The sequence below is a fragment of the Condylura cristata genome, unplaced genomic scaffold, assembly GCF_000260355.1.
Source record: "Condylura cristata isolate star-nosed mole 26May11 unplaced genomic scaffold, ConCri1.0 scaffold00006, whole genome shotgun sequence".
Taxonomy (NCBI): Eukaryota; Metazoa; Chordata; class Mammalia; order Eulipotyphla; family Talpidae; genus Condylura; species Condylura cristata.
In genome coordinates, this window is record NW_004567107.1 from 32,824,982 (window position 1) to 32,849,016 (window position 24,035).

General features: G+C 34.2%; 1 protein-coding gene across 3 annotated transcripts in view; it reads right to left on the reverse strand.

Annotated features, from left to right (window-relative positions):
* VPS13A (vacuolar protein sorting 13 homolog A (S. cerevisiae)) overlaps positions 1–24,035 on the reverse strand; it is a 159,579-nt gene that overhangs the window by 52,293 nt on the left and 83,251 nt on the right. For all 3 annotated transcript variants that reach the window (XM_004677556.2, XM_004677558.2, XM_004677559.2), the window contains exons 35-45: positions 20,614–20,764; positions 15,457–15,584; positions 14,954–15,123; positions 14,221–14,438; positions 13,469–13,701; positions 9,885–9,977; positions 8,643–8,999; positions 8,085–8,186; positions 6,603–6,761; positions 6,187–6,442; positions 4,769–4,929 (exon numbers count right to left, since the gene is read on the reverse strand). In XM_004677556.2, the coding sequence (XP_004677613.1) occupies positions 4,769–4,929; positions 6,187–6,442; positions 6,603–6,761; positions 8,085–8,186; positions 8,643–8,999; positions 9,885–9,977; positions 13,469–13,701; positions 14,221–14,438; positions 14,954–15,123; positions 15,457–15,584; positions 20,614–20,764 (2,028 nt within the window). The remainder of the gene's footprint in view (positions 1–4,768; positions 4,930–6,186; positions 6,443–6,602; positions 6,762–8,084; positions 8,187–8,642; positions 9,000–9,884; positions 9,978–13,468; positions 13,702–14,220; positions 14,439–14,953; positions 15,124–15,456; positions 15,585–20,613; positions 20,765–24,035) is intronic.

The window sequence follows — 24,035 nt, forward strand, 5'->3', positions numbered from 1 at the left end:
CTCTGGTGAAGCCTCTCACCATCCCTGAGCCTCTGGCCTGTACCCCAGTTCTGTATGCACAAATAAATAAATCTTTAAAAAAAAAAAGATAAAAAAATAAAAATAGGAATACCTGCCATAGTGCTAAAGGAAATCTAAAAAAATACTTCTAAAGTCCTAAAACGAAATATGAAAATATCTTGACCTTATATAAGGAATAATTTCTTAAAACAAAAGTGGTAGAAAAAATTCACAGGAAAATACAACTTCAAAAATTTAAAAGACAAATGTAATAAAACAAGATATAGAATATTTTTTTGTGGAACATACTGGATGAGATACTCTTCACAGAGAAGTATTTATCTAGAGCTGAGACTGCAGAATATAGAAAGTGTATCTCATCCAAAGAGTAAACTAACAATGATCTAAAAAATGATTATTGTGGTTACATGTATTTTCAGATAAGCCTCCAAACCTATTTTTTGTTGCAAAGTAAAAACATAATGGATAACAAAACCATTTTCTTACTTTAAGCCAGCAGTATCTTACTAAAATTTTTCTAAAAACCTTTAAAAAAACCGGGCTCTCCCTGGTGGCGCAATGGATTAAAGCACTGTATTATGAAGCTCTTGAGTCCACTGCAGTACGAGTTCAATCCCCAACCAAGGAGCCGAGTGACCCACATGGTGTGGCAGACCATTTCAGACCCGCCTGCTGCTCCCCTCAGCAGTGTATTTCAGTAGATCTGCCTGTTCTGCTCCCCACTTTGTCTCTGGTGAATCCTCTCACCCACCACACCTCTGGCCTGGACCCCAGTTCTGTAAGCATAAATAAATCTTAAAAAAAAACAACCCTATCTTATAAAACATACTTTCTGTGAACTAAAAATACAAAAACTAAAAAGATAACCACAATTTTAATTCCAGATCATCTGTGCTACCATTTGAAGCACCAAATATACATTTTCATCTCTTCAGTCAGGTAAATAAAAAAGATAATTGAAGAAAAGAACTTCTATTTTCAGTTATGATGAAATAACACAGACTAGATATATTTTCCCAATTAAAGAAAACTAAAACAAGAGAGGAGAAAACACACCCTAAACACTTTTTCAGACACTGAGCAAAATGCAACATGGTAATGGGAAAAAAACGCCAATAAGCTCTAACATTACCCCAACTTGTTGCCTGGAGAGTTTCCAGGCTACTGAGTGGGGAAGTCAAATAGAGCTCAGACTCCCTGAATTGAAGACATATGAAAATCTGAGGAAGGGTATGTAGCTTAAATACACAGTACATTCTTTGTGAGAGAGAGGACAGCCTTATATGGAGAGGTTAAAATTACAGAGAGAAACTACTAAGATTTAAGAGTACCTCACATCCCCAAGACTTCGATTCAGTACTGATCAATACAAGCACATGAGTGAACAAAGGCATGGTAAAACATCACCAAATTAGGAAGGAAGATCCATCTCTGGTACTGACACATAATCAACAGTCAGAGTGGTAACACGTGGGTCAGTACAGAGGGTTTTGGTTACTGTGCCTCACTAGTGGGTAAAATAAACTCTGCACTGAAGGCTGCTTGCATTTTACCTGAAAAGTTTATTGAAGAAACAATAAATGGATAGTTTTCCAACTAGTAAGTGTGGGACCATAAGGTTCAAGAATGCATAAAGAAATGCAAATACAGACCCTCCCTGGTGGCACAACGGGTTAAAGCACAGCACTGAGAAGCTTAAGCCACTGCTGCATGAGTTCGATCCCTGCCTGCCCCAGAGGTGACCACATGGCACAGCAGACCTCTCCTGACCGGCCCACTGTTCCCCTCAGTACTTCGTTGATCTGCCTGTTCTGCTCCCCATTCTGTTTCTGGTGAATCCTCTCACCCTCCACATCTCTGGCCTGTACCCCAGTTCTGTATGAATAAATAAATCTTAAAAAAAAAAAAGAAATGCAAATACATAAAAAATACTCAACAATATAAAATTCACAATTTAGGTTTCAAAAAAGTGATCAGCTAGCAAAAAGAATCTTTAAATGATGCAAATGAAAATATAAATAAGATTAATCAGAATTGATATAACATGGTAAAATTAATATTCCAGGACTGTAACATTTATATAACTAGTATGTTCAAAAAGCTAGAGGATAGACTAAGGGTATTAAAGGGAAAAAATGGAATAGATAAAACTGAAAAATCCATATTCAACTTCCACAGAAAAAGTCTCCATTGAATGAGAGGAGGAACAAACTGGAAATAGAAAAAAAATGAAGTTAAAGACATACCAACAAAGATCATGAAAAAGTAAACAATGGAGGAAACAGTTGAAAGAAAGTAATGATAGGATTAGAACTGTGGGGAAAGTTTAAAACACTCTAATTTTCTTTTCTTAACTATAGTCCCTAAAGAAAAGAGACAGAAATAAATATGTAAAAAAAATAAACAAGTTTTCTAATGTTGATGAAATTTATACATCCAATTTCAAGAATCCTAAATACCCAACTACAAGAACATGCAAAACTAAAATTCATAGTAGCCAAATAATTTAAAACCAGTGGTAAAGAAACAATATAATCCAGTCAACGGTGGGATAACATCTTAAAAGAATGAAAAGAAAAAAACAAAAAAAAACTATCAATCCACATTTCCATAACCACTGGACATACTTCAAACATAAAAGTGAAATCAAAATGGAAAATATTTCATGATTAAATTTCATTAAAGATACAAGATCCGTATAAGAGTTCACTCAAGATGTAACAAATACCATGAATTGCTCTATTATCTATTAAATAAAGTGAAACTAATTAAAAAATCTATCTGAGAAAAAACATTTAAGAAAACTAAACCAATATTCCTTATGAACCTAAGTGCTAGACCAATATCCCTAATTAATATAAGTGTAAAAGTTGCAAGCATAACTTTAGTCAATCGATAAAACAGTATCTTAAAGGGTTAGTAATACTTTACAATAAGTAATATTTGCCCTGAGAATTCCAATTTGATACTGAAACATTTATTTCATAGTAACATTATTTTATAACAATTAAAAATTTCAACATAGCTTATCATATTAACAACTTTTTAGAATGAAGACTTAATAAACACAAAAACCATTTGATAAAATTAAACATCTTTCTGATAAAAATTCACAACAAAATAGGAACAGAAGAGAACATTTTCAACTTCAGAAAGAGTACGTGAAAAAAGTCTACAAGTCAAAATAAACTTAATGATGAACACATTTCTGTGAAATTGAGTACAAGACAAAAACATCTGCTCTCACATTTTTTTTTTTTAAATATTTATTTACTTGTACATACAGAACTGTGGTACAGGCCAGAGGCTCAGGGTTGGCGAGAAGCTTCACCAGAGACAGAGTGGGGAGCAGAACAGGCAGATCTACGAAGTACACTGCTGAGGGGAGCAGTGGGCCAGTCAGGAGAGGTCTGCCACGCCATGTGGTCACCTCCGGGGCAGGCGGGAATCGAACTCATGTGGAAGTGGCTTTAGCTTCTCGGTGTTGTGCTTTAACCCGCGGCGCCACAAGGGAAGGCCACTCTCAATTTTTTATTCAAATTTTACTGGAGGTCTTAACCTCCAGTAAAGAAAAAGTAAAATAATGCATATACAAATTGGAAAGAAGTAAAAATGTATTTGCAGACATAACTATGCACATGTATAAAAAAGTTGCTAGAAATACTGCATATAGTAAGGATGCACAATACAACTAAATAAAAAATTAAAATTAACTTTTGGATACTGCTAAAGACAAATTTGAAATAGGTAAAAAAAAAGCCAGTATTATAAGAGATTTTTTGAATACAAAAAGAAAAAAAAAACCTAAACCTAAATTTAAAAGGAAATGGAACAGTCAAACTTTAAAAAAGAACAGTGACACAATTGACACCATCTGACTCCCAAGTGTTAGGAGACCAAAGTAGTAACCAAGAGTGTGGTACTGGCACTGAACAGATCATCACACAGAACAAATAAATAACCGACACAGATAGTCAATTTATTTTTTAAAAAACGGGTCAAAGCAGTATAATGAGAAAAAGATAATCTTATTGGAAAAATTACATAGTCAGCTGGATAAAAAGGAGCCTCAACACTTGCTTAATACCATGTACAAAGATAAATTCAAAATTATATAGATGTAGCTGTAACAGTACATTATTACTCTAAAACAGCACGTAACTGTATATAAAACACAGATACACAGAAGTTTATACACACAAAATTATGTTAAGAGAAGTATTTACATAAAAATTCTTTACTATTGATATCTAATCCATAATGTATACATTATATGTATTGAGAATATATCAGAGGCCACCTGGAAATGGACATGCAGGGAGATAACTTTGGGGCGTCATAAATATGTTCATTATCTTGATTACTATGAAGATTCATAGGTTAAAATCCACCACCTTTAAATATGTACAGCTTATTGTACATAAATTTTATCTCAATAAAGCTTTAATTTCACATTATCATTATCTGACTGAAATGAAGATGTGCTATAAAGACCTAAAATAAAATAGTGATGAACTTTGTTTTTACAAAATACTCCAAAAATATTTTACAAATTAGTCCCATGAAAATTACAAAAAATATATATTCAAGAAAATTCTACCACTGGTCAATCACTGGGGATGATTCTTCCTTTAGCTTTATTTCCATTACAGTTTGTATTATTTTTGTCAGCAATTTGCTATACTGCTCTTTTATTAGCATACAGTATGAATAATAAGACTACAAAAAAATAAGCCTCAGATCATACCTGCACTGGGGAGCGAATTGTTATCTTCTTACTTCCTTCCACTGCATCAATTTGACAAACAATAGATCTTTCAACTCCAGACTCTCTGTGTCTTACAGTGTAAAGACGTCGTCCCACTTTTGTTAAAGGTATTTTATCAGCAGTAGAGTGGTTAGCAGGTGCTAAATTGAATATAATGTTTGAAAGTTTCTACATGAATAATTATGCACTAAGTAAATTTATATACCAAAAACAGCAAATGATTTCTAACTTGTGAATAACTGCCACTGAAATCTTAGAATCTAAGACTACACAAAGGGATTGTTTACAAGGCACAATGCAGTTCCACAGCATTTATCTTAAAGCATCCTAGCATTTCACACACACAAAAATTTTATAACTGATAAAAACTCATTCATTAGTCTGGCCTAAAACAAAAATACAAACCTTTTGAAAATGACTAATAAAAGGAATTATTATGTCATTTAAAATACTGACCTCTGTTTTGTTGTAACAAACAGAGCCTAGTAATTTCAGTCAGTGATTGCCACGTAGCTGCAATTTTTCAGTTTTTAATTTTTCCTAAACCCGTGGTATTTCATGATATCTGGGATTTGATGAAACATTTTATGTTTTTTCTAATACACAAATTTACAATATATTGGAGGTGAATTATTGATTTACATAAAATCTACTGCTCCCCATTCCATACAAATGTTAATTCAGATAAAGAGGTAAATGTGAATAATTCACTGACAATGCTCAGACAACTGAAACCTACCTATCTTGTTTTGCATTACTCATTGATTAGGAGAAAGCCAAAGCTGTATCTTAGCATCTTCTTTCTATCTAACTAAACCTTTCAAATGCCCTTCCCCAGAATCTGTAAATATTACAGTATCAGAATGTAGTGTGGGAAAGGCTTTGGAACTCTTTAAATTTACAGTAGTTAATTTTATCGTAATTTAAGGATTTATTTACTTTCACCTCTTAAGTAAGTAAAAAACTATGGGAAGCAGAAAATACATAACAACAAACAATTTTCACCTCAACAGGCAGAGCATAAACAACAAAAAAATTACAGTGTGTCATTTTCATGAATTAAAATCTCACTTTGAATTCAGCTACAAAACAGTGGAATTCTAAATTATACCAAATATAGTTAGAGTAATAACCACTAGTAGTCTTAAGAAGTTGAATAAGGCTAAGATCTAATATTTTTTCTTCCCCAAAATATAAAGCAGTAAATTACTAAGTTTTAAATAAAGCACTTGATAAAAATTTGGAATACAAAGATGCAGTTCCAAAGTCTTGCAAAGGCAAACGAAAACTCATAGCCTATTAGTAAAATCAAAAATCTGTAAGATACTACAAATGAGTAAAATGAGATGGAAAGCATAATATGAAATAAAGCCCCAAGAAGGCAATTTATCACTTACTAAGAAGGATGAAGAAGAGCTTGCTGCTTAGGCTTGTCATTGCATTAAAATGATCATTGTCTTTAGTTCGGACATAATCCATACTTAGGCTTTCCTCATTTTTCAATACATATGCTTTTGCCATTGAAACATTGAGTACGCTAAAAGAATCACTTGGTGAAACAGAGATAGTGAGTCCAAGAGAATTTAAAATCATAAATGGCGCTAGGTCCCTTAGGAAAGGAGGCGAAGATCCAGTGGCAGCTTCTGTAAAAGCCTGGTAAGAAAGTGTTATAGTATATAAAGTTAAAGGGGGACAACTAAATGACAAGCAGGACACTAAGGGACACATGACAAACAAAAACTAGTAATACATGTCAGTCAATGAAAAGGTTAACTCGCATTACTATAAAACATTTAGAATTTTAATTTCTTACCTTGGCTAAATTATTTAGCATTACAAGGCCACATTTGGACAATGTGATGTTCAGTTGATCTTTTGAATGGAAAGTGATGACAGTTTTATATTCTGGGACTTTATAATGTTCTTCTTCAGCATCTGACTCAACAATGGCTGTTTTTGCTTTCTTTTTCATCTAAAATGACATAAGTTATAGAAATAGAAGGGAATAAACACATGTCTTTTGCAGGAATATGGATGGAGCAACCAGAATGAAAAAGAAAAATACCACATGGTTTCGCTCATAGGAGTATAAGGGAGCAGGCAAGAAAATAATAATGATAATAAACAGCTATATACCAGAGACATTTTATGGGGGTGAAGTGGTGAATGGGATCAAAAACAGTGGGGAGAGGGTGATGGCATGTGGGTGCTTTGGTGATGGGAAGCCCACAGGGATTACAACTGAGATGGGAAAATGCACAACATGATGTAAAAATAAACTATTATTTATTTTTAAAAAATGCTTTTCTCATAAAATACTTCAATAATGAAAAAAAAATAGAAGAGAAATTTGCTCCCAAGAAAACAATATTACTCATTTGGACTTAAAAGCCCAACAATGGTGACAGAGAGGTGCCACCCGAAAGCACTATTATCTACCTTGTTTTAGGAATCACAGATCTAATGGTTTTGACATCTAAAAATAGTCAGAAAAGCACATGACTTTTATCTGAAATACATGGAAAATGAAATTTAATAATCTACTGCAAAAGGCTGTTTATACCATTTCAGATACCTTTGCTGTTACATTAATTTGTTTAATCCTACTGAATTTTGTAGATCAAATGAAACATTATTAGACAATATTTCTACTGCATTCTGCTTAAGCAGCACAATTCCATTAATCTAAAAGTCCTGATTCTCATAGTCACAATTTCATAATATATTACAAACAGTAATGTACCTACATGCACATGTTATATATGTTTATATGATACATAATGTGCATTGCTGATACATATATGTATACACATATAACCTTCAGTGGTGTTTGTATCCTTCAGAGAACAAAGGAAACATAGGATAGACAACACCTATATGAATGCTAGAGCTGCTCTAGCATGGTAGCTAAGAGTGAGGACTTGCACCCAGGTTGTATCCCACAACTTCTACTATGAAAGAATTATTACTTTGGGAAGTCCCTAAACCCTTCTGGTCTCAAGCCATCTCATGCTATTAAAAACTTTATCTTCTTCTGCAAGTGGTTATAGATTTATTAGACACCATTCCAAATAGTGTTTAACACCACATCTAACATACTGAATGCCAGTCACATAATTATAAGCAACAAAAGTAAACATAGGTATTGGCTTGGGTTTAAAGATCACATTCAGAGGTCAAATAGGAAAGCATAAAGCAAGACGCCTAAGACAAAATGTATTTTGCTGTGATGAAGTGTCTCATGAATGGTGGATATCCTCAACTATTAAAATAAGTTTCCAGACTACAAAAATACCTTGATTCCAAGATTCCATGGCCTAAAGTCTTCAGACTGGTCAATTTCTAAGGGTTCAAGCAAAGGCTCCCAAACACCAAACATTTCATTGTAATAATGCACCTACAGAAAGAATTTTTTTAGTTTTTAAATAAGGCAATTTGATAATTTTTAAAATGGTCTCCCAAGCTTTCCCATCCCCATGCCTATCAGCTGAGTCATTTCTTCTACATGGAAACCACCCCCAAAAAAGTTTTAAACAATTAAAAACTTTGTCTTATACTTTTATAGAATGCAGATAAAAGATTCCATTTTAACTCTTAAAAATATTTTCAAGTTAATAAATTATCAATCTGGAAATTGAAAAATCTATTGAAATATAAGCTTAATATGTATATGTACTCTAAAAGTAAAAACAATATACACATATGTCAATTGTAACAAGGGCATATGTTTGTAAATTTTCTTGTAAATATTTTTTATCATATCTACAGTAATCTTAACCTAAAAAATTTCCCGAAATATTCCATGTGTAGTTATCACCTGTAGAGAAACTGAGAAAACACTACATGTGCTTACTTCTAGCTCAAGCTGACAGTGTAGATTTATTAGGGTACTCCAGTTTTTGCCTTCCCCTGAAAAACATGACTTTGCTAAAAGCATAGGCACTGTTCTGTGACCAACTCCAGCTTCAAGAACTATAAAAATAGAATCAATGTTCATTCGTATTATCTCTCCTTTGGGCACCAATTCAGTTGTTTGGGCTACGTGTTCAACTTCATTTGGCTCTTCCAGAAACCACATTTTTAAATTCTTGGTATCCTTCTTTTCCCATAACTGTGCTGTAGAAGAAGCAGTTTCTTTTGGGAGGGTTTCCTTAGATGTATAAAGTGCTGAAGTTATGGTAATCACAGTATTTATAATAACTGGTGAAACCTAAGGGGAAAAATTTAAACTAGTAAAAATTTATACATATGACTTTTAAAAATAGTTCAAAAATATTGAGTGCATTTGCTGAACAGTCACATTAATAAATAATATTACGGCCCTCCCTGGTGGCGCAGCGGGTTAAAGCACTGCACTGAGAAGCTAAAGCCACTTTCACATGAGTTCGATCCCGCCTGCCCTGGAGGTGACCACATGGCGCGGCAGACCTCTCCTGACCTGCCCACTGCTCCCCTCAGCAGTGTACTTCGTTGATCTGCCTGTTCTGCTCCCCACTCTGTCTCTGGTGAATCCTCTCACCCTCCGCATCTCTGGCCTGTACCCCAGTTCTGTATGAATAAATAATTCTAAAAAATAAATAAATAAATAAATAAATAATATTACTTCCATGAAATAGTAGATACAATTTATTGCATTAAACTTTTTAGATTAATATAAATTCAATTATGATAGCATTATATATACCTTGTAAATAATGTGGCAAACTGTTTTCAAAACTATAGCTTCTTTAAAAAAAAAAGATTTATTTATTTATTCATACAGAACGGGGGAATAAGCCAGAGGTGCAGAGGCGGTGAGAGGCTTCACCAGAGACAGAGTAGGGAGCAGAACAGGCAGATCGATGAAGTACACCACTGAGGGAAGCAGCTGGCTGGTCAGGAGAGGTCATCTCTGGGGCCGAGATCAAACCCGCACTGAAGCGGCTGCGGTTAGCTCGCAGTGTTGTGTCCTAATCCTTTGGGCTACCAGGGAGGGCCCAAAACTATAGCGTCTTTTTTAGTTTAATAATTAAAAGACTTGTGGTAACATTACTTATTCTTAGTTTTATTAATTTTTTTAAAAAGCACACTTAAGAACTGAATAACTGCATTTTACCTTTAGTGTCAGGGATTTTACTGATATATCAATCACTTGTGGATCTGTACCAATTTGAGTAGCTTGATAAAACAAGTCACAAGGCTGTAAAACCTGAGATAGAAAAATCAATAGCACTAAATTAGCATTGTTCTTAAAATATAATTAGAGACTTTCCTAGGAGTAACTAATATGGAAATAAACAAGTTAACCAAAGTAGCTTTAAAAAACATGTAACTCAATGGCACATCATAAAAGAAAACATCAACCCAATTAAAAATTAGGCAGTAGACCGGAACAATTTTTCAAAAGAAAATACACAGAAAATTAACAGATACGGGGGATAATGCTCATCTTTTTAACTTTTTGTTATTTATGCATACAAAACTGGGATACAGGCCAGAGGTGCAAGGGAGATGAGAGGATTCACCAGACGCAGAATGGGAAGCAGAACAGGCAGATCAAAAAAGTACACTACTGAGGAGAGCAGCGGGCAATCAAGGAGAGATCTGCTGAGCCGTGTAGATCACCTCTAGGGCCAGGCTGAGATCAAAAGTACTGAATCAACTGAGGCCAGCTTCACCAACTGTGATGCCATCAGGGAGGGCCCTCATCATCATTTTTAATAAGGGAAATGCAAGGTAAATTCAGAAAAAGATATCTTATACTGTGAGAATGACATATACCAAAAAGCACCCCCCCCCCCATGAGTGCTGGAAAGGGTACAAAGGAAAAAGGCAAAGCAATACATTGTTGTTGGGAATGAAAACTGGTGTAGCCACTCTGGAATGCAGTCTGAACTTAATCTTTAAAAACTAAAAATGGAAATACCTTGTCATCCAGCAATCCTTTATCTAGATATCTATCCAAACAACAAAAAAAATAATTTGAAACACCATAATGTTTATTGTAGAATTATTGAGAATAGCTAGGATTTGGAAGCAACTTAAGTACCCACTAATAGAAGGCCGAAGTAAGAAGGTATATTATATCCACACAAAAGAACATTATTCAGTTATAAGAAGAAACAAAACATTGACAATTAAAACAATGGAAAGGCTCAATGAGATTGTACAAAGAAAATATGTCAGAAAAATAAAGACAAATACTGGATGAAGATGCATATGAGTAATATAAGAAAACAGAGCAAAGTATTTACAAACTGGTAGATACTAATAACTATAATGAGGTTTCTAAGGTTAAGACGGAATGGGATGGTACTGGAAATTCAAAATTTCCTATTGAAAAACACACGCAAAATCAAGTGAACTGACATATTACAACATTCTGAACAAAAGAATGTGAAGAGAAGGGTTATCTGAAACTTCTAAAAATGACTATACCTTTTCTCTTATAAAGTTCTCTCATTCTAAGCACTGCACTGCTCACTCCTAACAAATTGCAAAGGACATATATCATATACTACCTTTGAACAGCAGATTAAGGTACATCCTATGGATAGCAGAGAAACATGATTGAAAGAGCTTGTTTCCATTGTTATCATACAGTAATATACAGGTACAGAGAGAGTATTGTAATTTTACCATGCTTTAGTTACCTTTCAGGAGTACCAATGGTATAAAAAACTACTAATATCCTAAATAAGAGAAATTTGGAATTGATTTAGCAATTGGATGGACAAAAGATCTTTCAAAATACAGAGCTGATAACTAACAATGCTATAGAAAATATTTAATAAAGCAGCTACTGGCAATATCTTGAAGCATATCACATATATACTTCAAGGAAAAAAATCTAAAATTTTAGCCTTATTGGCTTGGAACATCTAGAATATTGCTGTGTATTAGTTCCTTCTTTCTGCTATTTGCAGAGTACTATAATTTATAGAAAACAATGAGGAAATTCATGTTCTAAAGACGAGTTTCAACAAAAGATAAGGACTATGGTTACCATCCTTATTCTGAAAATTCTTAACATCAATACTGGAGCCAGTCTGTGGCCAAAAAATAAGTTGTGTTACTTCTCTTCCTTCCACAAACCTACTATTAAAGCACCCATTATCAAACTATCAAGGTGAAGTGAAAATAGGCAGAACACAGAATAGTAAATAAAAGTTTTCTAGTCAAAAATAAACCTTATGGAACTATACAGATGCATCTGGCATGCAAAAGCTGGTTAACATTTAACTACTAAAGCAATTTCCTAGTATCCAATACAGTAGGAAGTAAGCTATGATAACAATGCAGTTCCCAGGGGGGTTAAAAAAAAAAAACCCAGTATCTCTCAAGATGGTATCCGGGTCAGGGTAGTAAATGTTCTGCCCTGAGAGCAAACTTAGAAGGCTGTAACATGGGCCAGACCAGGAACCTTATTCCACTGCAAGAGCTTCATGTTTTCTTGATTCCAGCCAACATGATATGGCAGTTGTTATGGATCAGTGAATAACAACTACTTCTATTATCATTTTTTCTTTTCCTAAATAGTTGCTAAATTCCAAGCATATTGATCTTTTATCACCATTTATATAGTAGTCCCATTTGTGATGGTAGAATGTATATCTCTGAAAAGTAGTAGGCAGAGATGACCAAGATATGTCACATGTAGACTCAACAAAAACAATCACCTAAAAATTTTGACCTGTGTGCTGACAGAACGTCTCCTAATGTGTTGTATAGATGAAAAAAAAAAAAGATTTTTTTTGAGGACAAAGGACGAAATCTCTAATGGATGGTGGGAAGATGCATAGTTGCTAACTGCTATCTGTTTCTCCTCTTCAGAGTAATGATAGCTTTAACTGAACACACAGTAGCTCAGAGAAAATCTCAATTCTCCAATGTTCAAGTCAAAAGGATGTGAATAGAAAACATATATATGTAAGTTTTCTAAGGCATAATCTAAGAGATTATGAGTATGCCCTCTATTTTTCATTTCCTGTTCTAAGTGGTCTGCCATCACCCTTGCAAACTAGGGAAATAGTCTGTAATATTATATGTCCTAGGCAATACATATATATTTACTTCTAACAAAATTATACAGTAGCTCATCTTTAATACATTCATCCTTCTATTACCTACCTATGAAACTAAATACTTTCATAAGTATTTGATAAAAGTGTACTAGAAGTCAGATAGCTAATTTGAAAAGTTATCTTGATGAAATGAACTTTAGGAAGACTTACTAAGAGGAAGAAGGCTGAGAGAATAAGACACAAATGTGCAGCATGTCAAAGCAAATGGCTAGTTTAGTTGTTCAAACAATCACATGGAGAAAAGTAAAAACAAATTATCTGAGAAATATGCCCACAAAGAAGGAAAGTAACAGACAGTAAAACTGAAACAACATAACAAAGAGCTGATCTTAAAGGTAAGAGAGTTAGTGTGGACTTGACATGTGTAGAAAGTCAGTGTGAGAAACAGCAAGATATAAGCAACTTCTTAGAGGAGATAAATAAAAACATTGTAGAGTTAAAATGAATAACAACTGGAAGAATGAAAAATTGGTTTCACAAAAATCTAGATTAGGCTCCTGAAGTAGAAAGTATTTTACAGAGTAAGATTAGAAAATATGTAATTAATTTGCTAAAATAGTATAAACTAAGTTCCAAATAGCTTAACATTAAACAGACAATTAAATTGTAAACTCACAGTAGTGACTTTGCCCTTTCTTTTGACTGGAAGAAATGGGCATGCTCTCATTTGGAGATCTTTAATGGCAGCTGTCATTATATTGTTTTCACTGTCTCCTTTCCAACAAATTTCACATTGTGTGGTAATGACTAAAGCAGGAGCATCATTTCTTGTCATATCAGCCACAAACACAATTTCAGGATTTTTAATAAGAGTATTAATTTCCCACTTCTCTAACTGCTGTACAGGCACTAAAATAGAAATAGAATACATTTAATGTTTTAATTTATGTTATGCCTATCTTTACAAATAATTTGTTATTTATGTGAAAATTATTTGCATTATTTAAGTAAAAAGTAAAAGAAAAGAATCTTATTCTCAAAGCAATCTTGGTAAAGACTTAAGCCATTATCAAGGATATTTCAAAATGTGGGTAAAACCTCCATTATTTAAAGCAGATACACTATTTTTACTTATGAAAAGAATAGTCTTATTTTATTTTCTTCAACAAATTCTTTCAAATTACTGACTACAAAGATACAGGAACATACTCCAATGATGGTCTCATATTTTTTAAGCCAATATATATTAACACCATGAGAAAAGTGTAAAACTGCACAATCTAGAAGACTGAATTTTCCTCTTACCTCTGAAAAACCAAGATTTGAATTTACTCATTTACTTAATTTTACATCCCATTTCTAATCAAGATTAAGTGCTAGTGTACTCTTTCCATACAATGCTGCTAAATGTTTTAGCCAGTAACTAACCTTCTTCCTTAGTAGTCCATGCTTGCACATTGGTTTCTATAGCCATGCCTGTGGTGTAGGCCTCAAGGAAGACATTTGCAACTGTCAGCAGAAATTCCACACTTGCACAAATATATGTTTCTTGAAGGACTACATCAGTCACACAAGTATCTTTAATTCTCCTGTATCTTACATCCATCATGTCCTTTTTGTCAAACCCAACTGTAAGTCCTATCATTCTGAAAAACACAATAACAATCCCTATGAGTAGCTTACAAGTAATTAAACACACCAATAAACTCAAAGATCTCTTATCCCTTTCACTGACAGCTAAACAGTATTTTTAAGCCATTCTCCCAGGAAGATCACAAAATCCTCCAAATAAGACTTACAAACTTCTGGTGCACAATTTTTATAACTTAGGATGCAAATCTTTAAAAAAGTGTCAGAATTTTGATCTCAGCATATTTCTTATTCTCAAGTATTTATTTTTCCAATTACAATACATATGAATTAATGAAATATTAGATAACATAGATTTTAAAATAAAGTTAACTAGACTAATTATCTCTATTTAACTAATACTTCAACCACCCAAAAAGAATAGCACATAACTAGACCAGGAGATTTTCAATGCTGACTGAGGTCCATGATTCAACTGAGCTGAACTTCCAATAATCTTAGGATGTACCCAGGAATGGATATGCAATTTTGGTAAAAAGTTATATAAAAATATTAATAATATACACTATACCTAGGAGTTGCCTTCTTGACATGAGGTCTTTTATCATCTAAAACACAGTTTTTTAGTAAGAAGGAAGAAGATATTGAATCATCTGTATACATTTTTAAACTACTTATAATATTCTCCATTTTAAATTCAGCAAGTTTCAGAGAAGGATCACGAACATCTGTAAAGGAAGTCTATGGAAGAAGAGATACAAGTTTTTAACAAAAATGCAAGTCCAGTGAATATCTTAAGACATGAACTACCACATTATCAATATCTCCAAAGGTAAAAAAAAAAACAACTTTAAAAGTTTATTTTTATGTTCCACATCACTGGCTGTAGGAAAGATAAGCAATTCAAAAAGAAGAAATAATGACATTTTTATTAAAGTGAGAAAAATCAATGATTATTCTCAGAGGAACAAATACTGTAAAATATACACGAAATATAAACAATTGTTATTTTAATGAATGTCATCATCTGCTATGATTTTCATCAAGTAAAAAATATTTTCTTCCTCAGCTTACCTGGTCAGGATTTGGACTGTACAGTACCATGGTGAGATAATCACTTCTGAAGCTCATGTTCAGTGTTGTCTTAATTTGAGAGGCCTGTGAATGTACTTCTACCACGGCAGCTGTGGTGACAGTTGTTCCTGGGAAAAATTGAAAGTTATTGGATACAAGAAAAAAGAAAATCAGGAAGGGGCAGATTAAAAGAGCTTTGAAAGTGACTTAACAGAGATGTCCCCAAATTATATTTTGTGCCATAGTATACATAGAATAGAATTATTATAAAAACAAAGCAATTTTGAATTCTCATTCTAACTTTAGCAGTAAGTACCACCATACCAGGTGGCTTTTTTCAAACTGAAGTAAAATTTACATTGGTGAAGCATACAGGTATTATCTGACAATCTGAGATTTAATATAGGTATCAAAATCACCAATACTTCAAGTAAGATAGTTAACATTTAAAACACTCCAGTAAATTCCCCTGTATCCTTTGTATCTCTTTATGGCTGGATTCAATATTCTAGTATTTTGCTAAGAATTTTTATATTGGTCTTCCTAAGTGATCCAGTGTATAATATTGTCTACCTAAGAAAGTATTCTCTTCTACAGTCTCCCAAAGAGTCTGTGTAACACTGGTATTACTTCGAGCCCATTAATAGACACAAGGCTACTTAGTTTCTATATTATCCTGGCTGCTATCTAATTTATTTAATTCTGATATCAGTAATTTATTCTTTCTTATGAGTACTGCTATGGATTTATCAATTTTATAAGTCTCTACAATGAAAACAATGTTGAATCACTAATTTTATCTGTTTATTTTCTTACATTTATACTGGTCTGTAGTACTATCTGCCTTTTATTAACTTTGGTCTTAATTTGTTCATTTTCTTCTTTTTCCTGAGGTAGACAATTGATCTTTTGATATTAAACTCTTATTCTTTCCTAATACATTCCTTCACTACTACAAAATTTATTAATTTGCATCTCACAAATCTTGGCAATGTTCTATGTTCATTATCTTTTAGTTTAAACAAGCTAGTAAATTCTCCTGTCTTTTTTTCTTTAACTCAATTATTCAGGATCCAAGTTTTTCTTATATCAATATTGATTCCTATTTAATTCCATTGTGACAGAAAATTTGATGGTTCTCAAATTGGTGTACCTGTGAACATTCCAGGAATACTTAAAAAACGTGTATTTTCCAGTTGTTTGTACAGTATTATATTAATATCCACTTAAGTGTTAAAAGTGTTCACATATTCTATAGTATAGTCTTTCTGATTTTTTGTCCATGTTTTATGATTATTAAGAATGGTTGTTTTAAATTTTCTATGTTGATATATACATATATTTATTCCTTTACTGCTATCAGTTTTTGCCACATATATTTTTTAACTTTGTTACTAGGTATGTACATCTAAGGCTGTTTTATCTTCTTTGTAAATTAGTCCTTTATCTTTATTTTTAATAAAAATCACAAGAGGCATTTATGAGATAAACAGGAGAAATATAAGCTCTAACTGGGTATTTTCATGAATTAAGATGGAGTATTGCTAACATTATTATGCTATGTTTTTATGATTGTATGTTAAAAGATGTTAGTGTTTATAAATACAAATTAAAGATTTAACAGCTGAGATTTATTCTAAAATAATCTAGTAATAAAAGAATGGGAGAATAAAGAGAAAAATGTTATAGCAGTGATAGAGGCATCTACACAATACTAATTATTAAAATGTGGTGATGGGTACATTGTGTGTTCACTACTGTATTCCCTCTACTTTTGTATATGAGCAAAAAATTTCCACAATAAACATATTAAGGCTTCTACTTTATCCGTTTTAGATATTATGTTTGTACTCCCCACTATTTATGTTCTTAACAATGTCATCCACCTATCCTGCCTTCCTTTCCCCATCTTTGGTCAGTTATGTTGTTATTTCTTTGTCAGCAAGATTGGTAACATATACATTCTTATTTAAATAATAATCTTTATATATGTAGACTAGAATAAAAAATTACATACTTTTCAAAATCAGAAGTTTACTGTAATAGTATGACTTTCAATATTAAAGAGTAGAAGTTACATTATTTCCTCTGCTGCTACAATGGCACAGCTACTAGTACCTCTTAAAATAGCATAGAATTTCTTCTTACATATTCACAAAGGATAAAAATCATGCAAAATTTAGTCCATATTACTTCTGCACCAGAATGTAGTCTACAGATTTTTTCTTTTCTTACTAACAGAAACTTGTCTTCCTCTCTTCCATACACTTACATAATAATCTAATCAGTTAATTCCCTATTCTACCTATTTGATAGAATGTATGCTATTTTTAATGTTCTTGCATGTAATTCAGTAGCTTCTTTACATCCAAGAATCTGTGTCATAGTTTGTACTGAAGGTTTCTTATATTTCTTTGAAAAAATTCTTCTCTTCCATTTTCTCAGTTCTTTCTCCTAAAATGCTGGCATGGCATCATCACTTTTGAAAAGAAGTTCAGTTTTATTTGATTTTCCATCTCTGTGCTTTTTTTTCTTGTATATCATGGTCAATTACAATAACTACATATTCCAAGTCTACTTATCTCTAATACCCATGCTTACTGCTTTAGTTTTGTTTCAATTTTTCAAAATTTGTTTCAAAATTTTCTGAGTTCTAAGAACTCTTTCTGATTTTGAAAGCTGAGAAGTAGTGAGAATAGAATTCAGCTCTTCAATTCTTAAAATCCTCGATTGTGGCCCTCTCTGGTGGCGCAGCGGGTTAAAGCACTGCACTAAGAAGCTTAAGCCAGTTCCGCATGAGTTCGATTCCCGCCTGCCCCGGAGGAGACCACATGGCGTGGCAGACCTCTCCTGACCCGCCCGCTGCTCCCCTCAGCAGTGTACTTCGTTGATCTGCCTGTTCTGCTCCCCTCTCTGTCTCTCGTGAATCCTCTCACCCTCTGCATCTCTGGCCTGTACCCCAGTTCTGTACGAATAAATAAATCTTTAAAAAAAAAAAATCCTCGATTGTAAGAGTTTGTTGTCTCTTTGTTTACAATTCTCTTCTACACCTCAATTACTTTGTTTCATTCAGGAAACACTTCTGTTCATATTGCTTTCTTTAATACTTATATCCCTGTAATATCCTTCAAATCTCACATTATTTAATAATAAAAACAGAATTGGTTATTCGAATTAGTAAGGATGTAATATCATCAATGGAGGGTTGTTTCTGTGTTAGGATTTTCCCTAACTAGAAAATCTATTTAATATTTCAAGACTTTGCAAGACTGGTCTTGTGGCCTAGCAGGTTTCACTTTGAAGTTGATACGCTTATGCACCCCAAAATGCCATCATAAAAAACTTTACTGCTGTGTAACAAAATCATTGCAGCAACCCTAACTGACCTCTCTTTATGTGCGGGTACTGAACTTAGAACCCAGTCATGTTCCATAAAGCACAGCTGACACAAGCTATACAACTTCTGTAGACCAACAAATTCCAGATAGAAGGGAAAAGTTTGAAAAATCAATTTCCATTGCTAACTTATGTTACGACTTCCCTTTTTTGTATAATCATAATAACAAAAAATATTCTGAGCAACCATCAGTTTGCAACTGGATTGCCTTAGCTTCATAAATTGGCTACCTGGCCAGGCAAAGTACTAGCTGCCCCAGGGCAGGAAATTCCTCTGTTTACTGAGACAGAAGGCAAGCCCCAGGAGAGATAAGACCCCACGGCATGAAAACTCCTGGGAAGCTTCCTTGTTTTTTTTAAAAAAAAAAAAAAAATCACATAAAACTCCCAGGACATAAGGACCCACGGACAATTTTCTAACATTACTGATACAGGTTTTGCTTAATGCATAACTATGTGACTTCCTCTTAATTTACCCTTTTCTTAAACAATAACTACTCTCTGCTAGTCTTAACTAAACTTTTCCTGCTAGTCTTAACTACTAAACACTAGCTACTCTCTGCTAGCCTTAAGTTAGCCATTAGCTTTTCTTCAGACAACCACTGATGACTCTGCTTAGACAATTTATTCCTTCCTTAGGACCCCTAAATCCTTTGCTAATAGCTTATCCTTTTCCAGACCCCTTATCCTTTTAGTCATAGTTAAACATCCGTATACATGAAAGTTATCACAAAGATGTACAGTCTAGTATGCCATAAAGTGTCAGGAAGAGGATGCACTGTTCCCACTCTTCCTTCAGAAACTTTTACGCTGATTTCTTATTAAGTTACCTGATGTATTACTGTAACTAACTACTTGCTAGACAGTATAAATAAAGACCTGCTAAAAAGATGAGCAGGAAGAATTGCACCCAACTACAACTCCCCTCTCTTCCTTGTACCTGCTCTCCTGCCCCCTCTCTTGGAATTCCTACTTACTGACAACCTCCCACCTTAAGACCCTTTCTGCCTGCTGACAGTCTGTGGTTGGGGCCATGCCAACACACAATGAATCCAAGGCTGGTTGGAACCTCTTTCTCAGTAATGGTTCCTTCTGTCCTATTCATTTATCTTCCAAATATTTGTGAACTCTTGTTATTTACTAATGGTAAAAGCCTTTTGACATCTTTAATATTTTGATACTCCTGATATCATTATAAAATATTTTATCAGGGGCATATACTGCTCTACAATTTAAGAAGTGGAGAGTGGGGGTGAAAAAATTAAAAATAAGGGCCCTCCCTCGTGCAAAACACTGCATAGCACTGCAACGTTAGCCACAACAGCTTCTGCTTGAGTTTGATCCCTAGCCAGGGAGGTGACCCACAAGGTGCAGCAGACCTCTCCTGTCTTGCCCACTACTCCCCCTTAGCAGTGTACAGTCAATCTGCTTTTTCTGTCTCTGGTGAACCCTCTCATCATCCCTTTATCTCTGGCCTGTACCCCAGTTCTGTATTCATAAATAAATCTTTAAAAATAAAATAAAATAAAAATTAAGCCCTATCAGGAAGGACCAAAAGCTCACTAAGGAATTTTCTAAAAACAGAATTAGGAATTTTAATCCAAAGGAAAAAAAAAAAAAAGTAAGATAGATCATTAACATACAATAGATCTTATTTTATCCAAAACTAGAGGGAGAAGAAAGGAGCAAGATGTATCTATGTAGGGAGGAAGCATAAAAAGGAGGAAAGAATAAGGAACTCATTTCAAGTTAAGAACATACCTCCAGCATGGTGTGAAGCATTGGTAGCTCCACTGGTAACACTCCCTTGATCTTTTATTCCTGCAGGTGAAGCACTATGACCTTCTTCATACCATATATTGCCATTTAATGTTTTAAAAATAGTTGTTATATCTTCTTGACTAAGAATGAACTGTTAAAAGAAAAAAGCTTTCCTCATTTTAACATTGCTTCATGTAATTAAACATTTTCATACAAGAGAAATGATACTCATTTCAGCACTCCACAAAACCAATTTTTAAAGCAGTAAACATTTCTAATTAAATATACAATTATCTAAATGACCATTGTTACCTTTAGTATTTGTGAATACAGACTACGTTAGATGACAAACCAAAGTTATAAATTATAACTTTTCTTGCTATGAATGTAGTAACTGATTATTTTTAATGTATAAAATGAACTTTTTATTTATGTATTTAGCTACCTTTTTTTTTCAGTAAGCACCTGAATCTATAAATATAGAATAAAATACATTGTATTTGCACAATGAAAATAGTGACAATATGTTTTCCATGAATTTTATGTCAACTTGAGTGGGCCATAATATCTAGTTATTTAGCCCACTATTCTTCCAGATGACACTGTGAAGAGATTATTTTAGATGAGATTAATATTGAAATTAACAGAAATTTTATAAGGCTGATTACCTTACAATCCAATCATTATTATCTTCATCCAATCATTTGAAAGTGTAATATAAAAAAAATTATTTTCCCTGAGCAAGAAGAAATTTGCCCACAGACTGCTTTCATAATGAGCTGCAACACCAACTCTTCACTGTCAGCCTACCCTGAAGATTTCCAGCTTGCTAGCTTCCAAAATTACACAAATCAATGCCTTAAAATCAAGCTCTTTACACAGACAGGTCATTAGAGAGAGCTGCAGACCATCTACAAATGTCCATGTGTCTTCTGAGACAGGCCTAAGAGCATGAAACTGAGTCTTCCCCTACCTGGTCAACTCAAGTAGCTAGCAACTATTTTAGCCCACCTTGGCAGATTACCTTATTTGACAATCCTGGACCTCATCCTCAATGGCAAGAAGCAGTCTAATGAATCCAAACTAACAATATATACACCAAATATGCAACCATATATACAAACTACTGGTTCTGTTTCTCTGTATTCCTAATACAACAGTAATTAAGTAAAGGGAGAGGAAGAAAGCAGGGGAGATAAAGGAAGGAGGCAGAAAGGAAGACAGGACATATGAGTTTAAATTGGTATCTAATAACCTCAAAGGAACAATTTTAATCCCCCCAAACTTAACTGTTTTATTTTACCAGGCTTTTTTAGAACACATTTACAAAGTGATATACTGATACAGCACTTTAGGATTAAATCTACACATACCTTATTCATGCTACTTATGTTTGGCATTTTTTTAAAATTTTTATTTATTCATGACACTTTGTGGTTATGCAGCAGGCACAGCAAGAATAGTGTTAACAAAAATTAGTTAAGTTGAAATTAAGTATTATGACGTTTAAATCACTTCCTCAATTACTGACTGATGCCTGTCACATACACATTTTTTAAGGCTTATTTATTTTTACATAAAATAAATAGGTGCAAGTGTGTGTGTGAGAGAGGTCTCACCAGAGACAGAGTGGGGAGCAGAAGAGGTAGCTTTATTGAAATACACTGCTAAGAGGAATAGCCCGCAAGCCAGAAGAGGTTTGCTATGCCATATATGGGTTAGTTCCCTGGCTGAGGATCAAGCTCAGTCCGTGGCAGTGATAGCACTGAGACTGACCCCTCCACCAGGGAGGCCTTGCCTGTCGTATACTGCTAATAATGATCGCACTTTACCCTTGCCAAGAAACTCATTAGAGGAAAATAAAAGAACTATCAGGATTGCAGGACTGCTGATATATGGCTTCTAGATGTCACTCTGACTATATATGCTATCCAAACATCTAAGTAGTCAGAACTTACAAGCTGCAGCATTTGGTTTGGTATGCATGAGATTGCTTTCAGCTACTACCTGATGCAGAGGCTGTATATAGGGTCAAATATGTGGAGACCAAATGAGGACCAGAATAGCTGTTCCCTATTCAGCTATCTCAGGATAGTGGAAGACCTAATTTTATATAACCCTGAAGACAAATGGGCATTTGCAGATAGTTTACATTACCTGAACATTCTGCACATATTCTCCATGGAGAAGTATGAAGGAAAATAATGTGCCTGATGCCCCACACAGCTCTGCTTGAAAACTGTATAAAGAATTTGCCAGCATAATGGATGGAAAAGGCTACTTTTCAGCCACAAGATTCTATCTATTGTTTTAATGAACTATAAAGACATTTCAAATATCTTTTTTTTTTTTTAAAGATTTATCTGTTCATACAGAACTGGGGTACAGGCCAGAGGCTCAGGGGTGGCGAGAGGCTTCACCAGAGACAGAGTGAGGAGCAGAACAGGCAGATCAATGAAGTACACTGCTGAGGGGAGCAGCGGGCGGGTCAGGAGAGGTCTGCCACGCCATGTGGTCGCCTCCAGGGCAGGCAGGAATCGAACTCATGCAGAAGTGGCTTTAGCTTCTCAGTGCTGTGCTTTAACCTGCTGTGCCACCAGGGAGGGCCTCAAGTATCTATTTTAAAAAGATACTTAAAAAATATATTTATTTATTTATGCATACAGAACTAGGATACAGGTCTAGGTGCAGGGGCAGTGAGAGGATTCACCAGAGAGAGTGGGGAGCAGGACAGGCAGATCGACAAAGTACACTGCTAAAGGGAACAGTGTGCGGGTCAGGAGAGGTTTGCCACGCCATGTGGGTCACCTCCGAGGCAGGTGAGGATAGAACTCATGCTGAAGTGGCGCTTTAGCTTCTTAGTGCTGTGCTTTGACCCAGTGTGCCACCAGGGAGGGCCCAAGATACTTTCATAGTAAGTCCTTTTTCCTTCTATACACAGAGCTTCTGCTAAGATCTCTATGCTTTAAATTTACAAGTATTTAAACAATTTTTTTTTATATAAAGGTCTGAAATTTTTAACTTTTCTCTTTAAATATAATTTTTATAGGGAGAAACTAAAGGAAAACTGGGGCTGGGTAGAGGATTTATTAAGCCTCATTAAAAAACCTGCCATATGTTGTCATTTCAGCAAAGCACCAAAATAGTTTCTACTTCCGTATAGTCAAGATGAGAAAAATATGAACTGTGGATAGTTCTATTAGAGATCTCTGAAGCAATGTCAACCAATTAGGAGATAAAGTTCTACCTAAGGTATTAACCCATTTGGAATTTTTATCTTCAATCTCTTCATCCCTCTATCATCTTCTCTGTTGTTTCATATATTCCACTGGCTTTGAATCAGCTTTTAGAAACTAATGACACCCCAAGTTATTCTTCCTGAGACCTCTCCCCCAAAGTTCTATTAATATATTCCACTGGAT